This window comes from Bos indicus, chromosome 27 (genome assembly GCF_029378745.1).
Source record: "Bos indicus isolate NIAB-ARS_2022 breed Sahiwal x Tharparkar chromosome 27, NIAB-ARS_B.indTharparkar_mat_pri_1.0, whole genome shotgun sequence".
Taxonomy (NCBI): Eukaryota; Metazoa; Chordata; class Mammalia; order Artiodactyla; family Bovidae; genus Bos; species Bos indicus.
The window spans coordinates 19529682-19554044 of record NC_091786.1 but is presented as its reverse complement, the minus strand read 5'-3'; the positions used below and the strand labels follow the sequence as shown (position 1 = coordinate 19554044).

Sequence of the window (24363 nt, the reverse complement as noted above, 5' to 3'; positions counted from 1 at the left end):
TGGTTTTTTTTTTTAATAAATATAAAATCCAACCAGATATCTAACTTCAAACAACTAATTACACGAAAACATTAAAGTAACTTGTCCTTTCAGCTTACTATTAAAAGGAATATTGATGCTCAAAATAAAATACTGAAATTGAGATTTTTTTAAAATATGCATATAACCAATGAACACCCTAAAATGTACTAAAAATTAATGAATAATACTGCAATACCTGAAAGCAAATCTGCACACAGAGTTCAGCAATTTTATTCACTATTAAAGGGGAACCAATTGCTAATCCATCCCGCTGTTTCCACCACCACTTCTGAAGCAGGAAGAAATTTCACTTACCAAAAACAGAGAACCAAAGTCAGAGGTCTCGCTCAGGATTTCCTTTTTTAGCTCCTGTTTTGCCACTGGTGTCCCATTTCCTTCTTCACCCTTCTTTTCAGGGCTAATCCTATCGATGTGGGAAGTAGAGGGCACTTCCAAGCCTTCTGTGCTTTCCATTTTCACAGGGAGCTCATCTTTGATCTGAAAAACTGCAGCCACGGACCCAGTCTCACATGCTGGATTGGAAGAACTTGCTTTGTCAACATCTTCCTGATTTGATTTCATGGCAGATGTTGTTCTTGGATGCTTCTTGTGTGAAGCATTTTTAGAATGAGTTGTAACATGCACAGCCTGGCTCGTAATGAGTTTATTAAATTGCTGCTTATGCGTCTTGTTAATTGGAATTTCTGCTTTGGGGTCTGCATTCAAGTCATATGTTGCTGTTTTGCTTAAACCTGTTGACTGTCTTGAGGAAGACACTGATGAGGGAGATGAGGCACCAGTTAACTGAGGTCTGGGTGCAGCTTTTGATAGAGCAGGGTCCTTGGGCTGCAACATGGGTCTGGATATAACTTTTGCTTTAACGTTCTTGAAGTTTGGTCTTGGGTAACTTATAATTTTGGTTTTTCTAACTTTGCTGCCTAGGGGGCTATTTGCTTTGGTGGTTGATTTTCCTAGGTTAAGTTTTGACACAATCATTGGTGCCGCCTTCAAATTTGGTAAACATCGGAGCTCTCGATTACTCGTCGGCACTTTGCTACATTTCTCCACGCCTTCAACAGGTGAGACAGAAAAAGTTGTATTTATAGGTTCAAGGACTGGCGTGGACATGCAAATTCTGTTATCTGTACTGATGACCATATCATCTGCATTCCAAGTCAGCTCAAGTACTGACGCTTCCTTTTGTCCTGGCGGGCTATTCGGTATCAGTTCTATGGTAAGATTTTGGGTTCCCAAATGCTTTTCATTGGGGGCAGTTGGTGTGTCTTTAGTCCCAGTGACTTGGTGTTTTGGGCCCAGCACTTGGGTTTTGCTTTTATTAACAGCTGGCACCAGTAAAGGGCATTCATCATCTATAAGACAATTGGACACTGTTTCTCTTACATTTTGGCCCATTTCCTTTTGCCCATGTGAGCTCTGTGAATGTGTCTCCCTATTTGGTTCATCTTTAGATGGACAAAAGAACTCTTGTAATACAGACCCACTGGGAACATCCATGCCATCAGAAACTTGTGTTAGAGCTTGTATCTCCTTTTCTGTGCCTCGTCTTTGCTGTGCTCCATCTGGGTACTCACTGGCAACCTTTTCTGAAGAACAGTGACACTGATTTTCAGTATCTGGAACAACAACATCAATTTGCATCACCATGTCAGAAAATACTGTGTAAGTTGTGTCCTGGGCCTGTGATGCCGCAGCTTGAGAATTTTCAAAGCTCTCTCGATCACAACTTGTTTCTCTCACATGTATCTTATCAGAATGGGAAGATGGAAGAATGGAACAGGATAAAGATGTATTTATGCTTCTCGTGTTGTTTGGCTGCAGGCTTGCAGTGGTAGGCAAAGACTGACTTTTTCCAGTGGTATCATGTGTTACGAATGTACCGTTAACGTTATCCACTTTTATGTCAAAAGTCTGGTTGAGCAGCAAGGCAGTAGGATTGTCTGTACAGTTCAAATCATCACTGTTAGTTTTCCATACAAAAGTTAGAGATGTCTCAACACTCTGGTTCAACGATCCTAGGGAATGACAACTGCTATGCAAATGTTTGGGTTCCACTGTATTTACAACATGTGCAAAAGATGGACACGTGGAATCCGTGTGCGCCTCCAGTGCCTCCTTACTGATGAAGTTACTTGAGGACTTTTGGTGATCGTGTACTTCAACACACTGAGGGTTTAAAGAAATATTTTTGCCAATGTCCACATCAGAGCCAGTTTCATAATCAACCACCATGCCATCTGGGTTGGCACAATGCCAACTCACATTATTGGTTGAAGCGTTTTGGGTAGGTGGTGATTTTTGTTTGCATCCATATGTGTTTCCATTTTTATCACAGATAAATAAGGACTGCAGTTCATCTTCTGTCTTGCCATCTGAATTATCATCATTCATCCTGAGTATTAACTTTAAACCTCCGCCGTTTTATTTCTTTTTTAACTCCTTTCAAATGAGAGGGAAGGAAAATTTGTCTTCGGTTTTTCAGCACAGTTGAAAGTTTCTCAGTCTAAGATGCTTTGCAGTTGAAATGGTTTGTTGTTTCCTGGAAGAAACAAAAAGTTTCACATTCAAGTGAACATTAGAAAAATCAACAAGTCATTATTTGATTAATTTCAATTGCCTTATTTTTACATTTAAAACCTGCAACTAAGGACATAGGTAATTAAGATATTAGCTACAGACTCAACCTCTTTTCAAACACACTTTTTCATTTGAGGAAATGGGCAAAACGGAAGACAGAGGCAAGATGCTGTTAAAACTGTCCCCTCCCTAACTCACTGCAGTAGAGAAGGACGCCCAAATCTGACAATAGCTTTTCTTTCTTTTTGGTTGACAGAGTTGACCACTGGTTCTAATTTGCCTAGGATGGTCCCAATTTATGCTTATTGTCCCAACATAATTATAAAGAATGCCCTTTTCACTTTCGGAAGGGCCCCCTACTGTCTCCTTGGAGGGTGATTACCAGATAGACTAGGCAGGCACAGCAAAAAAAGGCTGAATATCGATGAAGACTCAGGGCACCAGCATTTCTCTTTTCCCTGCTTTCAGTGTGAATCTCAAACATACTGCACTTCAAAATTGAAAACAAAAGCCATTGATTCTTCATAGTTAAAGTGGTATTCTATTGGAAGTACCAAAAAATGTTAAACTGAGTTACTGTGTGACACAGCAAATCTACTCTGACATATCTACGAAAAAGAAAAACTTGTGTCCAAAAATTTATACACAATAGTACATGATTTGTAATAGAAACATTATTCACAATAGCCCAAAAGTGAAAGCAAGCCACAGGTCTACTAACTGGTAAACAGATAACAAAATGTTATATATCCATGCAATGAAATATTTTTCAGCAAGAGAAAGGAGTATTGATTGGTACGTGCTACAACATGGAATCAACGTTAAGACTTCAAATATTATAAATAAAAGAAGAGTATAAGCAAAAATTACAAAGTATAAGAAGCCAGTAACAAAAGACTACATATGATGTGACACTATTTCCATGACATGTCCAGAATAGGCAAATCTATAGAAAGCAGATGGGTGGTTCTCTAGGGCTAAGAAGGGGCAAGAGGGAAAAGAATGAGGAGTGGCTGCTAACTGGAGCGTGTTTCTTTTTCAAAGTAATGAACTACAAACGTTAAGACTGTGGTGATGGCCGCAAAGGGCTGTACATACCCTAAAACAATTCAATTGTACACTTTAAAAAAAAAAAAAAACATTAAAAACAACCCATGAAAGCTTTCAAATTCAAGGATTTTGTAAATAACTAAAACCTTATTATGCTTTTGGTTAAACTGAAGTGCTTAAGAAAGGCCCAAATATTTAAGCTAAGACTGCAAATAAGTCACACAGATAGACATTTGTTTGAACTGACTTGCTCATCTTGGTAGGTACTGTCAATTGGGTATCATGGTGCTGTTCTGAAGAAATAAAATATCCATCAGGGAAAACAATGACATTCTGTAACCTAGAAAATTGTAAATTAAGAGTAGATCTCATTTTTCTAACTTTCAATCTTTCCTCTGTATTCAAACATACTTCAGTGACCTAAATACAACCAGGACAATAGGAACAAGGGAAGAACTGAAACGATCAGTATCTCCACTAACAGGGCTCTGTGTTTCCTGCCATGAATGCTGAAACCAGCCTTTACTGGGGGCACGAAGAAAGGCCTCAGTGTTTATCTCAATAGCACTCATGTGCATGCATACCAACACATGCAACCAAGAGACTCTGATCTCAAAATAAGTGCTATATAACTCATATACTAACAGAAATAGAAATAGAATTCTATAGAAAATAAAATTTTCTATACTAATAGAAAATGTAAATATCTTTTTTTCCCCACTGTAATTCCTTAGTTAGAAAATAAATTACTGAAATAATAAATTTGGGGGCAGCACCTTAATAAAAGATTTTATGAAACACAAATTAACATTTTTAATTCTCAAGTATAAAACAGGTTCAAGCTAAATGAAAAGGGAAGTCCGTGTATTCATATTTTAGCTTTGTGTGTGGAGGGGGGGAGGTGGTGATTTCACAAAGCACTAAATATGCTACACCTTTATGCTTCCATGAAGGCCAATACTCATTTAAGAAACCCTGGTATAAGCAGTTGGGAGTGCTAGAAACAGAAGAATTGAACACAAATCATAGAAGTTATTTGTCTGTATAAACAGATTCACTAAAGTCAACTGATGGAGCTTTCACTTCCTGAGCTCCCTCCTCCAAAGTATATAAAATATGATTTAAAAATCGCAAAAGAATAAAGAAAATGGTTTGTATGTCAAAACATCTCAAATTATTTCAAAAAAAAATGTACAGAGGATAATTTACACCACTTTGTTGTTTAGTCACTAAGTCGTGTCCGACCCCATGGACTGTAGCCCCACCAGGCTTCTCTTTCCATGGGATTTCCTAGGCGAGAATTCTGGCTTGGGTAGCCACTTCTTTCTCCAGGGGATCTTCCAGATCCAGGGACTGAACCTACATCTCCTGCATTGGCAGGCGGATTCTCTACCACTGAGCCACCAGCGAAGCCCTAATTGACAACATGAGTTACACGTCATTCTCTGCTTAGGTTGTTTCTAGTTTTATTATTAAATATTATTTACTTATAAATAACACTGGACTAAATATTTTTGCTGTTTCCACTGTTTGTCACTGTTTCCCCATCTGTTTGCCATGAATTGATGGGAAACAGTGGAAACAGTGACAGACTTTATTTTGGGGGGGCTCCAAAATCACTGCAGATGATGACTGCAGCCATGAAATTAAAAGACCCTTGCTCCTTGGAAGGAAAGCTATGAGCAACCTAGATAGCTTATTAAAAAGCAGAGATATTACTTTGCCAACAAAGATCCATCTAATCAAAGCTATGGTTTTTCCAGTATCATGTATGGATGTGAGAGTTGAACCATAAAGAAAGCCGAGAGCCAAAGAATTGATGTTTTGAACTGTGGTGTTGGAGAAGACTCTCGAGGGTCCCTTGGACTGCAAGGAGATCCAACCAGTCAATCCTAAAGGAAATCAGTCCTGAATATTCATTGGAAGGACTAATGCTGAAGCTGAAACTCCAATACTTTGGCTACCTGATGGGAAGAACTGACTCATTAGAAAAGACCCTGATGCTAGGAAAGATTGAAGGCAGGAGGAGAAGCGGATGACAGAGGATGAGATGGTTGGAAGGCATCACCATCTCAATGGACATGAGTTTGGATGGCATCACGACTCAATGGACGTGAATTTGAGTAAACATCGGGAGTTGGTGATGGACAGGGAGGCTGGGGGTGCTGCGGTCCATGGGGTTGCAAAGAGCCAGACACAACTGAGCGACTGAACTGAACTGAAATATTTTTGCCATCTTTGACTACCTGTTATTGCTTCCTTTGGAAAAACTTCCTGAAAAAAACAGCATCACTGAGTCAAAGGATGTGACTTTTTAAGGCTCTTGATATAGTCTGTCAAATCATTAAAAAAAAAAGGCAGATTATTAATAACATACATATTAATATGCATATGTAACCTGAGTTTTCTTTTAAAGCTTGTGCATCTTGCTCAGCATTGTCTCCCAAAAATTTTCCCGTGTTACTGGAATACAAAAATATTTCTAACAGTTGTGAAATTCCACTAAAAGTAAGATTAAATTTTTTAGATTTATAAGTCAGTAGATTGCAAAGACTAATAGGAAAATAAAGAACCCATCAATTCTCACATGACTGTTCAGCACACTTGGGTTTATGATTTTTTGAATTCACAGATACAAAAAAAAAAAACAACTCCAACTCAGTGAACAAAGCTATCAAAAAAAAATAAATAAATAAATACCACAGGGAGTTCCCTGGCCGTACAGTGGTTAGGACTGTTATGGCTCTGGGTTCACTTCCTGGTCGAGGAGCTAAGATCCCGGAAGGCATGCAGTGAGGGAAAAAAAAACAACCCACCCCACCTCCCTAAAAAAGAAGCCACAAAGAAATGGATTCAGAAGAAATACTTTAGGAAAATTTTGGTAAGAAATCAATTTACTGAAGTCTTTCCTACTTTAGACTTCCCTGGTGGCTCAGATGGTAAAAGCACCTGCCTATAATGCAGGAGACCTGGGTTCAATCCCTGGGATGGGAAGATCCCCTGGATAAGAAAATGGCAACCCACTCCATGGACAGAGGAGCCTGGTAGGCTACAGTCCATGGGGTCACAAAGAGTCACTGAGCGACTTTACTTCACTTCATTTTTCCTACTTTTAGATAAGAATAGATAAGAGCAGATAAGAGTAAAGAATTAGAGGTACAGAGATGTGAATACCACACGAATTCTGCAGTAAGCTTATCAGCTTCAGGGTTAGTTGGAAGATTAACCTCAACATTCACTGAAGAAAAAAATAGCTTCAAGACATCATCACTACGGAGATAGAGCCCTGGGCAGGATAAAGTTGACCAGCCTTCCCTCAGGAATTTTGTAAAAAAAAAAAAAAAAAAAAAAAAAGGTTAGCCTTGTATTATGGCCAGTTTCACTCCCTTCCTGCCTTAAGAGAAGCACTGACATATACCCACTACCATGTGTGAAACAGACAGCTGGTGGGAAGCTGCTGCAGAGCACAGGGAGCCCAGCTCTGTGATGACCTAGAGGGGTGGGATGGGGTGCAGGTGCAGGAGAGAGGCTCAAGAGGGAGGGGATATACTCATACTTGTATCTCATTCACTTTGACATACAGCAGAAACACAACATTGGAAAACAATTATACTTCAACTTAAAAAAGAATAGGACTTCACTGATGGTCCAGTGGTTAAAGAATCGCCTGTCAATGCAGGGGACACAGGTTCAATCCCTGGTCTGGGAAGACCCTACATGCCTCGAGGCAGCAGCTAAGCCCCGGCACCACAACCCCAGAGCCCAAGCCCTAGAGTCCGGGAGCCACAACAGAGGAAGCCTGCACACCCTAGAGCTTGTGCTCTGCAGCAAGAGAGTAGCCCCACTCGCTCCATCTAGAGAAAGCCTGTGCATAGCGATGAAGACCCAGCACAGCCAAAAATAAAACAAACAAAAATAAATCTTAAAAAAAAAAATAGTACCTAAATTTCTATCACATAGAACTCAGTCTCTGACCTAGTCTCATGTTCTTTGCCTTAATCTCACCTGACACATGAAGAAATGTCTTTATATTTCCATGATTACAAGGTGATTTGTAAAGCCTTTAAAGTTACTACCTTGGGAACTTTTTTTTCTTTTTTAACTAAAGCAAAATTAAAGATGCTTAAAAAAACAGAGAGAGAAAAGGTTGGACTAAATCATTCTCACCCAAACGGTTAATTTCTCAAGCTGTCTTTCAGTAGCATTATCTATCAGAACAAAGTAGAATGATTAACTTTGCTCTCCTTTCTAAGAGAGCCATCTGGGAAAATAGGGAGATCTTTTTCCGAGAACAATTTGGATGAGAGAGAACAAATTCTCTACTTACTAAGATTTAGGAATATGATAGGGGAGCTCCTCTTGAAAAAAAGATTCAGTTCAGTTCAGTCGCTCAATCGTGTCCGACTCTTTGCGACCCCATGAATCGCAACACAGGGCAATTTCTATAATTATCTGTAAGGTCAAATATTGATAGGTCGTAAAAGAAACGTTCAATGAAAAGCACCACTGGTACAAGATGTGAGCTATTTCAGCATCTTTAGAAAAAAAATAAGGTTGCTCTCTAAATCTTAGCTTAAGAAGAATGGCTATTAGTTCCCCAAAGATAAAAATTCATTATCATATAGTTGAATTCATTATCATTAATACTGGAGGACATTTTAGAGATTCAATTCAAATTTCCTCATTTTACAAATGATGAAACCACTTCTAAGAAATAAACTACAAGGCTGGACCAAATTAGTTCTAATGGCAGTTTACTCTGAGATTACACAATAGTTATATGTTTTCTTTGTCAACTGAACTATAAACCCAGAAGAGGCTAACACATCGGTAGGTATCTTCTACATTTTCCAATGACCCTGCAATGTCGAATCCAATGGTTTGAACTTAATATAGCTAAACTTGAATCCCATATAATTATGAAATACTATGTTTCCACAAGTCACATTGCTTTGCAGCCATAAAGAACTTTACTACTTATTTATGTTAACACAGCATACCAGTTGTTTAATACAAATATGGCTATAATTTACAGCTTTAAATCATAAAATTATGTCAGTCAACTTTTTAAGAACTCACTAATTACAACTGTAGTTCAGTTCTCTGAGCTTTAAAACCCAAAGTATTATCTAATGTTCAACTTACGGTAAAAAAAAAAAAAAAGAAAAAAAGACACATGCATTCAAGCCCTGAGTTTAGTAAAGAACATCTTTATATCTAGGAATCAAGTACCAACATACCTACTACTTGCTGGTTTTGTAAGAGCATAACAGTTTTCAGTGAAGCCATTTAAAGGAATGGCTTTTCTTCCTTCTCCAGAAGGAATCTAGAGTTGGTTTAGTAAATTTAAAAATGAAAGCTACGATTAAAAATAATGAAATAATGCCATTTGCAGCAACATGGATGAACCTAGAGAGTATTATACTGAGTGAAGTAAGTCAGACAGAGAAGGAGAAATATCGGATGACATCCCTTATATGTGAAAGATACAAATGAACTTACTTACAAAACAGGGACTTACAGACTTAATGAACTTATGGTTGCCAGGGAGGACGCATAGGGGGAAGGGTTAGTTAGGGAGTTTGGGACAGACACATACACACTGTTACATTTAAAATGGATAACCAACAAGGACCTACTGTGTATTACAGGGAACTCTGCTCAATGTTATGTGGCTGCCTGGATGAGAGGGGAGTTTGTGGGAGAAAGTGTGTGCATGCGCACACTCAGTCGTGTTTGACTCTATGACCCTATGGATTACAGCCCACCAGGCTCCTCTGTTCATGGGATTCTCCAGGCAAGAATACTGGAGTGGGTTGCCATTTCCTCCTCCAGGGGATCTTCCCCATCCAGGGATCAAATCAGCTTCTCTGGTTTCTCCCGCATCACTGGCAAATTCTCTGCCACTGCCTGGGAAGCTCTTGGGGAGAATGAATACGTGCACTTGTGTGAGTGAGTCCCTTCACAGGACTGACCACCTGCAGCTCTCACAACATTCTTTGTTGATCAGCTATACTCAAGTACAAAATAAAAAGTTTTAAAAAAAAATGAAAACAGTAGAAGTTCCACAACAAAACTGAACTTTCAATAATTTAGAAAAGAGATACAAATCAACTGGGCTGCTTGTAAAAAAAAAAGCAGACTGAGTCAGTAGATCACTGGTGGGGCCTGAGAGTCTGCATTTTCTATTCATTTCCCTAGTGATGCTGAAACTTCTGGGCCATGGACCATCCTTGGAGTAGCAGGGATGTAGCAGAGTGCGCTGAGCAAAGACTGCCCACCGAGTCAATCGGATCAATACAGGAACTCGTCGGTCAGAAGCAGTTAGCCTCACATCCAACTTTATAGTTTGTTCTCCAAAACAGACATTTCCTACTTTTGAACCCTTAATTTATGCTTTTGCTCTTTCCTCTCAGCTTCCCAGATGGCACCAGTGGTAAAGAACCTGCCTGCCAATGCAGGAGACGCATGTTCGATCCCTGGGTTGGGAAGATCCACTGGAGGAGGGAATGGCAACCCACTCCAGTATTCTTGCCTGGAGAATCACATGGACAGAGGAGTCTGGGGGCTACAGTCCATGGGGTCACAAAGGGCCAGACACTACTGAAGTGAACTAGCAGCTCAGACAGCTAATATGCCCTCTATAGAAAATAACTGGAAAAATTTTTTATAGTCAGAGTTTATGTTGCTTCTAAATCCTACTTGAGTTTATTCCTTCCACATGGAGGGAGTTCAGTTAATGCAACATTCCTGCCCCTCTTCTGTGCTTTTATTCATTCCATCCAGAAGCAGGAATGTGACTGGATTCCACAAATTCAGAAGAACCAGCTGGGTGAGGACTAGTAATGATGAGGGGGGCATTTGCCTCGGGCACTAAATTTAAGACAGACTCAGTAACAGTCCCCACTGGAGCCTGAGGCGAGGAAAAAGTCACTAATGCTGACCCCATCTTCATTTTAAATTTTGAGATTTTGTTTATGCTTTTTTTCTTAACATTCTGATATTTTAAAATAGCGCATTAAATATTTATCTTGATCACCGAGGTTTTTCCGGCCTCACTCTCTTCACCCTAGTCTCAGCCCCGTTGCCCATAGAGAACACAAGCTCTATTCTGTTCCCCTGTCCCTACAGTGCAGGGACACTTAAAATTGTAATTCACCTGTAATCATCTAGCCACCTTACTCTCTTTCCTATTTCTCAGATGGTTCATAACCAGAGAGAGGAAGGAGGAGAGTATCCAAGAATCAGCAGCTAACCCTGACCATGTGCTGGCCACGCTTTGGAGCAGAGCCCAGGAAGCCGGGCCCCCGGATGCTGGATGGGGTGGCAGGAGGTCGGGGTGAGGGGGCAGCGACAGAATCCCCCAGGAAGGGCTGCAGTGGCTGCGGCAACCCAAGGAAGCTCGTGGGGCTTTGGACTGTGCTTTTTCACAAACCACTGCAGGAGGGCGTCTATACTGTAACCATCAGCTCAGCCAGTCTGAACAGCTGTCTCAAAAAAACAAGGTATTATTTATTGAGCCCTCTCAAAACTGTAAATATGTCACACTAGGCAGCAAACCATCAGAAATTAAGAAGGGGTAAAGTGTGCAGGAGTAAAACCCATGTGGGGAAACTGGGGCTCCTGCCCTGGCCAAAGTGGAAGGTGCTTAGGCTCAAGGCACTGCCTATCCTGTAATCCAAAGGCAACCCACTCCAGTATTATCATCTGGAAAACTCCATGGACAAAGGAGCCTGGTGGGTTACAGTTCATGAGCTGGACAGGACTGAGTGAGTAACCCAACAACAATGATCTTATAATCCAGCTCACTTTTTCAGCTGGAAGGTTGGTTTTAAATAACACGGACTGGGCGAGAGGCTTTAAGCCTAAAACTGTACATTCTTCTGACCTGAGTGAACAGCTGCAGCTCACAGGAGCTGGGTCCGTGGGAGAGTGGCTGTCTCCACGGAAGGAGGCTGCACAAGTCTGCATCTTGAAGAGAACCAGGCCAGGGACCCCTGTCTGAAACAAAGCCACTTGGGTGGAAGCCTGAGGACAGGCTGTTCGCAGGCAGCCTCTCTGTGCGGGGCACCCAGCTGGACCTCGAACGGGGCCTGGCAGACGTGGGCGAAAGCAGAGGCTCCAACAGACCCATTAGACAGCTGGCGGGAAGCTCGGGTGAGGCTCAACTACAACTGTAGGGAAGAGAGTTGTGATGGCCCTTTCAGACATTGGTGGTCTACAGAATACATGCCTCACTCATGACAGCAAAGCAGAAGATTCCTGTGTGCCCCACGGAAAACGAGAATGTTTCTGGCTTTCAACTGTTAGCAACAGATCTGGCAGGTGGCGCTAGACAAGTCACCCCCAATTCCATTCTAACCAGTCAATTAATTCTAAAGGAAATCAACCCTGAATATTCACTGGAAAGACTGATGCTGAAGCTCCAATACTTTGGCCACATGATTCAAACAGCCGGCTCACTGGGAAAGACCCTGATGCCAGGAAACATGGAGGGCAGGAGGAGAAGGGGACAACAGAGGATGAGATGGTTGGATGGCATCACCGACTCGGTGGATATGAGTATGAACAATCACAAGGAGATGGTGTAGAACAGGGGAGCCTGGAATGCTTCAGTCCTTGGGGTCACATAGAGTCGGACATGATTTAGCCATTGAACAACAAACAAACACATTCAGAGACAATGTGGGAATGTAGATGGGCTTTGGTGAACAGGAATCCATGTGGGATTTCAGAAGTTTCAAGAATCACAACACCAGCCCCCCAACACACATACACACCCCAAAGTGTTTCCAATTCCTCCTTGATTGGATAATTAAATACTAAGGAGTAAATCCTCCATAAGACTCAGGTTTCTTATATTTAAGAAATCTAGAAAAGAGGCATAAGCAATAAGCTGTTAGCAGCACAAACATGAAAATGTTTGCTTAAAAGAGAGGGTTAAGGTGTGTCATAGGTGGGGGCTTTCCTAGTGCAGAGCAGTGACCTTCAGAAACACTAAAAACCATTTTAGAAACTACAGCTCAGATAAACTTTCCCTGTATTACTATTTTAGGGTTAGGCTATTGGGTTGTTTTCAAAATGTGGTAGTTTGGGAAGGGGGAAAAGGGACAAGATGATACCGGGGTCACCTGTGTGCCCTTCACACTCTGGCTGCTGAACTAACAACTCGGCAGTAATGACAGCCCTGACTATGAAGAACTCAGACCGTGTTTTCTGGAAGAACATGAAGTCCATCTAGATTCTGAGACCTCTTTAGCCTGACAACCTGAGTAAGATACTCGTGTGCTAAGTTGCTTCAGTTGTGTCTGACTCTTTGCGACCCCATGGACTGTAGCCCACCAGGCTCCTCTGTCCGTGGGCGTCTCCAGGAAAGAACACTGGAGTGGGTTGACATGCCCTCCTCCAGGGGATCTTCCTGCCCAGGGATTGAATCTGTGTCTCCTGCATTGGCAGGCGGGTTCTTGACCACTAGAGCCACCTAGGAAGCCCCAGATACTGGTAAGGATATTTAATGAAACTGAATTATGGTCTTTTAATTCAAAGTCTCCAGAAAGTAAGATCCATAAGGACAGGATATCTTCTCCCTTGGGTCTGGTTTATTCACCAAAATATCCCCAATACTTGGAAGAGTATACAGAGTGGATTTTCAATAAACTGTTGAGTTAATGAATATATGAAAGGGCCATGAAAATTTGACTTTGAACTTTCACTTCTGTAACATATTTCAACTTTAACTTTCAAAGTTAGGCAATTCTACAATTAACTTTCCCCTAGAATCATGACAGTGGTAGAGGTTTATAATCAAATTTAGGCATCGTCACTATATTATTGGCAGCCTTCCCAGGTGGCCCAGTGGTAAATAATTTGCCTGCGATGTAGGAGACACAAGAGACGTGGGTTCAATCTCTGGGTCAGGAAGATCCCCTGGAGGAGGGCATGACAACCCACTCCTGTATTCCTGCCTGAGAAATCCCATGGAAAGGGGAGCCTAGTGGGCTGTAGTCCATGGGGTCACAAAGAGTCAGACATGCCTAAGCACACACATACACACACACGTTACTGGCAATTTAACTCTGTCATGGGAACTCACTGTAATTTGTGGGACAACATGGCTTTATACCATCTGAGATTAGAAAGAGGAAAGTAAAATTAAGTCCCAGGCACAGAGTGGCCAGAGTCAATGTAATTAATGCAACCATCAGAGCCTCCAAACTCTCTGCCCAGATGTGCTAGAAAAACACCCAAAAGGAGAGAGGTTTCACTGGGGAGCAGTCCCTTGAACCCTCAAGGGCAAGGCCCTGGTTAACCATGGGTTAGATTCTAAGTACAACGTGTGAAGAGACCCAGAACCAGAGAGGTTGGAGGAGAATCTGTTCCCTGCACATGGAAGCTCAGTCTATCCTCCGTGTCAATCTGACCTTTACCTTCATCCTGCCCTGAGGATGGACGTACTATATCTGCCTGGAAAAATGGGGACAAGTAGATGGGGCAGGCTTGGCTGAGCTCTGCCCACTGTCTTCTGGGAGTGAGCTGGCCTGTGGGGAGCACAGGACCCCCCACTCCAGGGCAGCCCTACAGTGACCAGGAGAACCAAATTCTGGGGGCTGTACCAGAGTTCCAATTTACTTACATTTTCACCAGAACATATTCCTTTGTTCTTTTTATTTTTTTTAAGATATAACAGCCATCCTATTGTGTATGAAGTGATATATCATCGTGGCTCTGAACTGTATTCGCCTAATGACTCATGATGTGGAGCATCTTTTCACGTGCATACTGATCATTTGTTTATTTTCTTTAGAGAAATGTCTATTCAAGTCCTTTCCCATTTTTCAATTGGTCTTTTTGATACTACGGTTGTTTAGCCCACTCTTTAAGATCACACGCTTTAGAAAAATATTTTCCTTTTCTCTGGGAAGCTTGACTGACTTAGTCTGTTGGAGCAGGCCCAACATCAACTCCTGTTACTAAACTGGTGTTACAGGTTGCATTGTGTGTCTCAAAAAGAGACTTACGAATGGGCATTGTTTGGAAATAGGGTCTTTATGAATGCAATCAAGTTAAGATTAAAGTCATTAGCGTGGGCCCTAATTCAACATTAGACTAGTGTCTGTATAAGAGAAGGATCATGCAAAGAGAGAGGAATGCCATATAAAGGCACAGAGACACAGGGTGAAGACAGCCACGTGAAGTGGAGGCAGAGACTATAGACTTACACTGACAAGTAAGTGAGAGCTAGAAGAGGCAAGGAAGCACCCTCCCCCAAAAGCTTCTTCGGGTGGGCAGGTCCTGCTGACACCTTGACTTTGAATTTCTGGCCTTCAGAGCTCTGAGAATAGGTTTCTGTCAATTTAAGCCAACCAGTTTGTGTCACTTTGTTACAAACTACTACAACTCTGTTCTAGAAAAACAGTGCATCACTCAAGTCCTTTTACAGGTTGGTTGTATGGAATTCAGAACACAGTTTCCATTATTTTAAACACACACACCCATAAATGATGACTGGGTTCCCAGGCAGCCTAGGGATGGCGTTTTAACCCTTCCTGGAGCATAAGCACAGCCCAATAGTACTGCTATATCTCCCAGAATTATGGGAAATTCAGTGAGCACTGGACATGGGGCCCTAAGTCATGTCCGACTCTTTGCAACCCCATGGACTGTAGCCCACCAGGCTCTGCTGTTCATGGGATTCTCCAGGCAAGAATACTGGAGAGGGTTGCTATTCCCTTCTCCAGGGGATCTTCCCAACACAGGGATCAAGCCATGTGAGCCACCAGGGAAGCCCATGCCAGCAACACAAATCCTCTCCCATAGCCACAGCCTCCAGATAAGTATACCTTTTCTCTCTAAAGCACTCGAAGTGCTCCCTGTTGCCCAGATGCTGACTATCTATCCTTGCTGCCCTCTTCCGCACACACCTGCACTCCAAGTGCACAGCCAGTGACAAGAAAGACTATAGCTCCTCCAGATGTTTCTCTCCCTGCTTGTAAAGGCAGCAAAAGTTTAAACTGTCTTTCACTTCAAGGATAAGTAGCAGTGAAACGAAATGATTTGAGGTAAAGATCTTGGTTTTAATCCAAAACTATCTTTACCTTTGGGAAAGTTAACCCAGGTAGCAACTAACAATTCAACTAACAAGTCCAGCAACAGTGGAAAGAGATTTACCTTTTTTATTATAAATATGATGGTTAATACCTCAGTTTAGAATTTCAATCCATATAAATTTAACAATAAAAAAATCAAAAGAACAGACTCCTATTTAAGCTCAAAGTTTCAAAGTCTTTTCATCTGAAACTCACAAGCAGATGTAAAAGAGTCAAATGCCAAACTTAACCTTGAGGATGATGGTAGCAAAAGCAATGCAAACACACCATCACACAAAAGCTACACAGAAAGTTACGGTAAAAGTGCCAATGAACAAAGCAACATTGCCAAGAACGTTTCATTGTGTAACTAAAAATGAACACAAGTAGTACCTTCCCCCGTTCTCCCTAAAATACAAAGTCATCCTTCCCCGTATGAAGACACGTGACTTTGATACAGCACGCTTACTCTTTGCCTAGTCTGAAATCATTATAATCAATTTTTAAAATATTTACTTGAAAAGGAAAAAAATAAGAATAACAAAAAATCCACTATTATGCGACATGATAATCACAAACCTCAATATCTGAGGGCAGAAACGACTTACTAGAGTACAAAGAAGTCAAACAAGTTTGCAAAGAACATACTGCAGGGTGCAAGGCAGACAGGCTGCACAAACCCAGAGGGACCCAGGAATTAGACACACAAACAACAGAAGGTGGGCAGGCGGTGCTCACGATGGGGAGAATATCTGTCTCTGTTGTTCAGTCACTAAGTCGTGTCTGACTCTTTGTGACCCCATGGACCACAGTACACCAGGCTTCCCTGTCCTTCAGTACCTTCCAGAGTTTGCTCACATTCGTGTCCATTGAGTGGGTGGTGCTATCTAACCATCTCATCCTCTGCCGCCCCCTTCTCCTTTTGCCTTCAATCTCTCCCAGCATCAGGATCTTTTCCAATGAGTGAGCTATAAGGAATTATAATTCTCTGTAAGGATCCACTAAACACCTCCTCTGCCCAGGTCCCCACCTCTACCCTGTACATTTAGACAACTGTCCCGACTCTGGCAACAGCCATATGATCTTAGAAGAAACGGGCGAGACACCCCCATTTAGAGCCACCAGACCCAGAAGAGGGCACGGATAAGGCACGGTGGGTACAAACAGGGAAATTTGGTGAAATTTTTCCTATAAAATGGTAGGACTACCAACGCACTTCCTGTCCGCAGCTCCATAAAAAGCTTATCATTGCCAGGCTTAAACAGCCCAGGCAAAGGATAAGATTCTTTGCAGGAGAACAATGCTTGGAAAGAACAGAGAAAAAGGCCCACAGATACTGACACCAAAGGTTTCACATTATCATGCCTCCCAGGGTAAACCCTGCCCTGAAGACAGAGACAGTTTTCTGAGCTTTTTTAGAAGATCAACCTGATGCAAGGAAGCCAAGCATCAACTAGATATTTGAGGACATTCTGATATAAAAGAAAAACAAATAATAAAAAAAAATTCTCAGAGGAAATTGAGGCCATGCTGGCAAGAGAAGAAAAATTAGAAAATCTGTAATTAATAGCCTGAAATATATATCCATGCTAAAACTGCGATTATTCTAAAAAATATAAGGATATAAGAATGCTCAGAAATCAATGTGAAAGTCATAATGAAAAATTTCAGAAGATATAATCTAACAAACTAGCTCAGAAATGTAAACTAACTCAGAAATTTTCACAAAAATGAAAAAGGATTTTTTTTTAATTAAAGATTAATCCATGTGATCCAGCATTCAACTCATAGTATTATAAGAGGGAAAAGAAAAATTTTGTAGTAAAATATAATTAAAGAAATAATACAAATTCTTCCTAGAGCTGATGAACTAAAGCCTCCAGATTGAAGAGGTGCATTGTTTTGTTCTACACAATAAATGAACAAGCTTTGATCACTGCATGTCACTGATGTTTCAGAAAAGTTAGAGTTTAGTGACAAACAGCAGCCACTATACTACTCTTACACGCTAACAGCAGTTCCAAGCACCATACATCTTGTATAATCCACAAACAAGCTTTCAGAGGCATCAAGTACTATTATCCTCACTTCACACATGAGGAAACTGAGGCCCAGAGAGTTATATAACTTGCCGTAGCCGTGTAGTTAGAAGGAGGCAACCCTAGACAGTCTGGGGTCATGCCTGTGGTTTCACTCCATGCTATGAAAAGGACTTATGGAACACATTTGAGTCAGTTCTAATGAGGTGGATGAACCTAGAGCCTATTATACACAGTGAAGTAAGTCAGAAAGAGAAAGACAAATATCGTATATTAACACATATATACGGAGTCTAAAATGATGGCTACCGATGACTCTAAGTGCAGGGCAGCAAAGGAGACACAAACATACAGAACGGACTTTTGGATTCTGTGGGAGAAGAAAAAGGTGGGATGATTCACGAGAACAACATTGCCACATACACAATACCATATGCAAAGCTGCCAGGGGGAGTTTGATGTACGACCCAGGGCAACCAAAGCTGGTGCTCTGTGACAACCTAGAGGGACGGGGTGGGGAGGAAGGTGGGAAGGTACAGGATGGAGGGGACAAGTATATCCTATGGCTGATGCATATTGATGTATGGCAAAAACCATGCTGACTCATACTGAGGTATGGCAAAAACATCACAATATTGTAAACTAATTATTCTCCAATTAAAATAAATAAATAATTTTTTTTTAAAAAAAGGACTTACAGAAGACCAGGTATCAGAATAGCAGACTTTACCATATTAATACTGAAAGCTAGAAGACAAATGAAGTGATATCTTCAAAGTTCTGAGAGAAACGTTCAAATAGGAATTCCAATCCTGCCAAGCCACAAATCCAACTTGAGTGAATAAAGGGGACTTTAGGCACACAAAGCCTCACATTTCTCTCTCCTACATGTTTTCTCAGGAAATCTACAAGAGGCTGAATGCTGCCATCGTGAGGAATTAAACCAAAGAGGGGTATCATGGAGGAAACAGAAAGTCCAAGAGGAGAAAAAAGGAAGGACTCTCCAGAAAAGCCCAGGTGACAGCTGTGTCCTCTAGGGCAGCAGGAAGTCAGCGGTCCGACAAGGACGTCTGCGGGAAAAACAGAGCTAATCAGCTTTAGGAAGTTGGCACCAACTGAGAAACTGAACTGAGAGAAATGTGAGAGTGCTTTTGAAGGATGTGAGCTGTTTCTGCCAGATATTAAAACTAATAATAAAAAAGAAACATCACCCACTTCCCTCTGGCTGGCCCACCAGCACGTGGCCGTTCATTGCTGCCTCCACCATCATCACCTGCCTCTTTGCCAGCTGACATGCCCTGTTGCCCCCTACACAGCAGGGGACTTGGGCAAGGGTGCTGAAGGCAGGCAAGGGGCGCACAGAGACAAACCAACTGACAGCCAGGCAGCCCCTAAGGACAGACATTCAGGCAGGAAAGTCTCCCTGCCCTCTCTTCCTTCCACAATCAGAAACTTGTCCCCCTACCTTCACAAATGATGGGAGGAAGAAGTGGGAAAAATACCCTTCCAGTATCCCCCAAATGTCTGAGCCTTCAATGTTGAGTTTTTTCTTTACAAAAATGTACTTTTATTGTATAAAACAAAAAAACAAAAAGAAACATCATAAAATGCCAGTTGTATCACAGAAATACTATTCATAGTCATTTTGATTTAAGAGATGAAAGGAAACACAAGAAACAGTGGAGAGGAGAAACATGACTGTCTCTGAGAACAGAGTGGGCTGTTCTTTTACATAAGCCTCTGCAGAGCACTACTTATCTTCTTAAACTCTCAACATTTGATAAAAAGTTAAGGAATTTGTTGTTCACTTGTTTCCAACTCTTTGCGACCCCATGGACTGCAGCATGCCAGTCCTTTACCATCTCCCGGAGCTTGCTCAAACTCATGTCTGTTGAGTCAGTTATGCCATCCACCCATCTTGTCCTCTGTTTGGTAAAAGAATTATTTTGAACCCTTTCTATTTATCTTCTTTTCTCCTCTTATCAAACAAGGCTGCTGTCTTAGTTCCTTTTAAAACCCTCAACAGCTTGGCTTTTCTGTGGCTGAGCCTCGGGAGAAACCAGTGAGATTACAGACAGGACTCCAAGAAGAAAGCCAAACTTGAGCTGCAAGGGGCCTCTTCCTGAGCCTAAAACTAGCAGCTTCCTCACTGCTGCACTATCCTGACAGTGTCTTTGTTCACCTTAAGCCAGCAGCCACACTTCAACATTGTCCTGCTAACTCAAGCCACTCTTAAGGACACCTATAGACCATCAAGGTCAAATGTCAGATGCTGTTCTAACTATATTTCAAAGCCAAGAGTCCCTCGGACTTCCCTACAGTCCTAGACATGCTGTAGGCTCCCCTACAGTGGCGAAGAATCCATCTGCACATGCAGAGAACATGGGTCCGATCCCTGGTCTGGGAAGATTTCACATACGGAGGGCAACTAAAGCCTGTGTACCGCAGCTCCTGAGCCCATGTGCTGTGATTACTGAGGCCCGAGTGTCTACAGCCCATGCTCTGCAACAAGAGAAGCCACCACAACCAGAGTAGCCCCACTCACCGCATCCAGAGAAAGCCTGCCCTCAGAAATGGAGACCCAGTGCAGTCAAATAAATAGCCCCTCTTGTAAAACACATCCTTGCATCAGAAACATTAAAATGCAAAAACATATGTCTTAGAAATGAACAAATACTATAATTTAAAAGTTCAACACTTCAAAGTCACTGACTCTCAGGGTTACAAGAGACCTTAAAAATGACCTGTGGAATCTTAACACTAATCTGACATTTAAATCCTCTTAAGCTGTAATCAACCAAATCTCTGCCCCTCCAGAGAATGTACAATGGTTCCTGGCAGTTCCTACTTCCCCTGTCTAAACACTCCCTGCCCAGACTCATAAAGTATACAATAGGATTTAGGATTCAAAGTCCAGCCATAGCAGACAGAAAACCTCAAATAAGTGGCAAAAGACAAGTTTATTTCTGTCCCAGACAAAAGCCTGCATAGGTTGTCCAGGGTCAAGAGATCCACATGTTAGGGACCAGGGATCCATCTTTCTCCTTCCTCTCCTGTGCATGACCTCAACCTACAGCCCCAAATGGCATTATCTGTGTTTCCTTGAATAGGGCAAAAGGGTCCAGAGGCAATAAACATGAAAGTTAAGTCCAGATAACACAGCATACTGAAGCCAGTGGCCAAAACCTGACCATCCAGCCACACCTGCCCATAAGGCAGGCTGAGGCATGGACACCAATACAGCATACCTACACCTGGTTAAAAATCCTATAAACATAAAAGATGAGGAGAAGTGGAGTGATGGACAGCCACCTCTGTCACATTTAACCACAGACCCCATGCTCCACTCCACAGAGTACTACTCTTCACTACCAAGGGACTAGATCTGTATTTAGACAATCAGGTTTTCTAGAAGCCAGGAGGTCTCAATCTCAGATCCTTTCTGAGAGTACCCTGCTAGACTGTGGGGAAAAGTTCTTGTGGGGAGATCTTCACCGTTAGGACATGAAAGTGAAAGTGAAATCGCTCAATAGTGTCCAACTCTTTGCAACCCCATAGGCTGTAGCCTACTAGACTCCTCAGTCCATGGAATTTTCCAGGCAAGAGTACTGGAGTGGGTTGCCATTTCTTTCTCCAAGGGGATCTTCCTGACCTGGAGATCGAACTCAGATCTCCTGCACTGCAGGCAGACGCTTTACCATCTGAGCCACCAGGGAAGCATCTATGTTACGACATAGATGTGATCTATGAACTATGGAGATGGGCTTGTAGACTTTAAGCAAAGCTTGTGGACCACTCTGAACTACCCTGATGTAACTGAAAATTTTAATCTGTTTTCTTAAAGATGGTCTATCAAGCTTACTTTCAGTCTGGTTTTGCTTTTCGGTGAATCAAACTCCTTGAATGGTCCACTTGAAGTGTGATTCATGGCAGTTGTACTTTTGGATCCTGGACTAAAATTTGTATGCAATCCAAAGTTGAAGACCACTAAAATCACAAGATGAATACAATTAGGGATATTATTTGAAATATGCCTTTCCTGTCTCCCATGTACTGGGCAGTCAGGTTCTGGGGCTGCTGTAGACTTGACTGTGGGCGTTTGTCTGGGACATGAGCTGTAACAACAAGATGAGTGCCTTCCTGAAGAAAAGATCAACAGACCAATACAACAGAAGGATGAACAGACCATAGCTGAGAGATCTGTTTGCCTAGTGAAGCTGGGGGAAACTATCAAGTATAAATGGAAAGACAGGCAATGCAGCAGAAGGAATCCAACTGGCTCTAAAGTAGGAAAGGGCTGGAAAGACTGCGAAGACTACAAAGCTCAAAGTGGCTGCAGATGGAAAGGGTAAAGAACAGCCACTGGGAATGTTCCACAGTTTGAATTCTATTCTGGGAATGGTGCGAGTCTGCCAAAGCTGTTAAGAAGACACTAATACTTTGGTTTGGCTGGAGAGGGGAAGATGTCCCGGTGAGCAAAGAGCGACAGCAGGATATATTGGGAGGGACCTGAACCAGCACAGCAGTGTCGGGATGAAAAGGAGACAAAAAGCCAGATGGAGCTTAAAAAGGTTCACCTCTGTGCTTTCTGCAGCAGAGAGCCTGGCGCACAGTAAGCACCCAATTACGTGACTGCAGACACACACACGAGTTTAAAAGACTACTTCATTTGTGTTAATATTTTTAAGATGGAAGTCACAGCAAATATATTGAAAAACTGCACAAATAAAACTGGGTAGATGCAAAAAAAAGATTTCAGCATTCAGTACAAATTTTCTAAGTATTTCAGAATATTCTTTCTATTTTTCTTTAAATAAGCTGACATGAGTTTAGGATATTGATTCTGGGAGCACTAACTGCAAAAAGGCTTTTTAACCATTCCAAGCAACAAATGAGAGATTCACAGAATGAATAAAAGATCTAAGTTACAATGAATAAGGTATTAGGCACAAGGACATATTGCTTAATCACTCAAGGAAAATTAATTCATTTCTTTCTAAATCATCTCAGCTTTAGAATTTTTAAGTGAAAATACTATTCAACAGTAAAACCCACCAGGGAAACTTTGTTTATGCCGTGATAAAACAAAACTACTTCAACAAAAATATATCACCTCACCCCCCATCCATGCCCAAAACCATATGACGTTTGTATTTAAAATACCTTTAAGATCTTCTATTTCATTGATTAGAACATGTTTATAGGAAGGATCTATTTATAGTATTCCCAACTGTCCTAACAGAAGATCCTCAAATAACCCCAGTAATAAGACTCTCAGCAGGTAACAGAGTAAACAGATGGCACTCAAAACGGATATAAAACACGCCAGAAAAATTAAAGAAGTATCCCAAGGGGAAACAAACAAACCATTTTTACACTAATAAATAAAGATTAAACGATTAACTGATAGTCTTTGAGCCTTGTAACCACAAATAATTTTAAATTATTTTAAATCTATGGTCACATCTTAATGAGAACTGACATCTGAAAATAGACTATTCTATACTTATTACTACACAATACAGTTGGCCCTCCATATCTGTGGGATCTAAATCCATGGGTTCAATCAACATCAGATAAATATTGGGAAACAATTCCAGAAAGTTTCAAAAAAGCGAAACTTGAATGTGCCATCATCCACTGGCAATTTTTTACATAGCATTAATATTCTATTTCTATTACATTTACTTAGCATTAATAATAGGTTACACGCAAATACAACCCCATTTTATACAAGGGACTGGAGCGTCCACAGATTTGGTGTCTTCAGGTCCTGAAACCAAGCCTCCACAGATATGGAGGGACTATAGCATAGTTAGTCCTTTTTAGATAAATCCACACTTACAGGAAATCCAATGGACAGAGGAGCTGGTGGCTACAGTCCATGGGGTAGCAAAAGAGTTGGACACAACTTAGCAACGAAACAACACTTGCAAGAGAGGCAGAGAGAGTGAAGCCCTGGCTGATTAGGATAAGGACACCACCGCTGAAGAAGAATCTGCTAGAAGAGTCAACACAAAGCCCGTTAACAACCTCCTGAGCTTCAAGAATTCAGATCTCTGGACTTTATTCCAAAAATGTACTTTTATTCCAAGACTTCCTGGCTGAAGAATTTCCTAAAACCTCAAACCAGCATGTGGAAGACCCCACACACTCACAGACTCTTAAAACCACATTCCTGAAAGCTTAGTCAGAAATTCTCTTAAATAGAATGTTTTAATATTTTCCTTTTACAAATATCTACATTTCAGGACATTCTATATTCTTTAAACATATCAAACAGCATAAACAACCAAGCTGTGTTTCCATAATTCTCTTATCTTGTTGCTAAGATAGCATGGAAGTCAAATGGCCAGGTTAAACATGCTCAGAGCATTTTAAATCATAAATATTTCAGTAGTTCTAGCTTTCTTCCACACCTCCCTCCCTTCCTCCTACCCTCTTCTGTTCTCTCTCTCTCTCTCTCTCTCTCTCTCACACACACACACACACACACGGACTCAGAGTTATAACCAGAATCACAATGCAAAGCTGACCAAATAACCAAGGATCTAGGCACTTCAGATGACAGA

The 24363-nt window shown here is 41.5% G+C and overlaps 1 protein-coding gene across 6 annotated transcripts in view; it reads right to left on the bottom strand.

The window, feature by feature from the left end:
- MTUS1 (microtubule associated scaffold protein 1) overlaps nucleotides 1-24363 on the bottom strand; it is a 187219-nt gene that overhangs the window by 121640 nt on the left and 41216 nt on the right. For 5 of the 6 annotated variants that reach the window (XM_070781593.1, XM_070781596.1, XM_070781595.1 and 2 more), the window contains exon 2: nucleotides 337-2578. In XM_070781593.1, the coding sequence (XP_070637694.1) occupies nucleotides 337-2430 (2094 nt within the window). In that variant the 5' untranslated portion in view covers nucleotides 2431-2578. Of the gene's footprint in view, nucleotides 1-336; nucleotides 2579-7993; nucleotides 8119-24363 lie in introns of those variants that run through there. The other variant, XM_070781592.1, reaches the window with a different exon arrangement.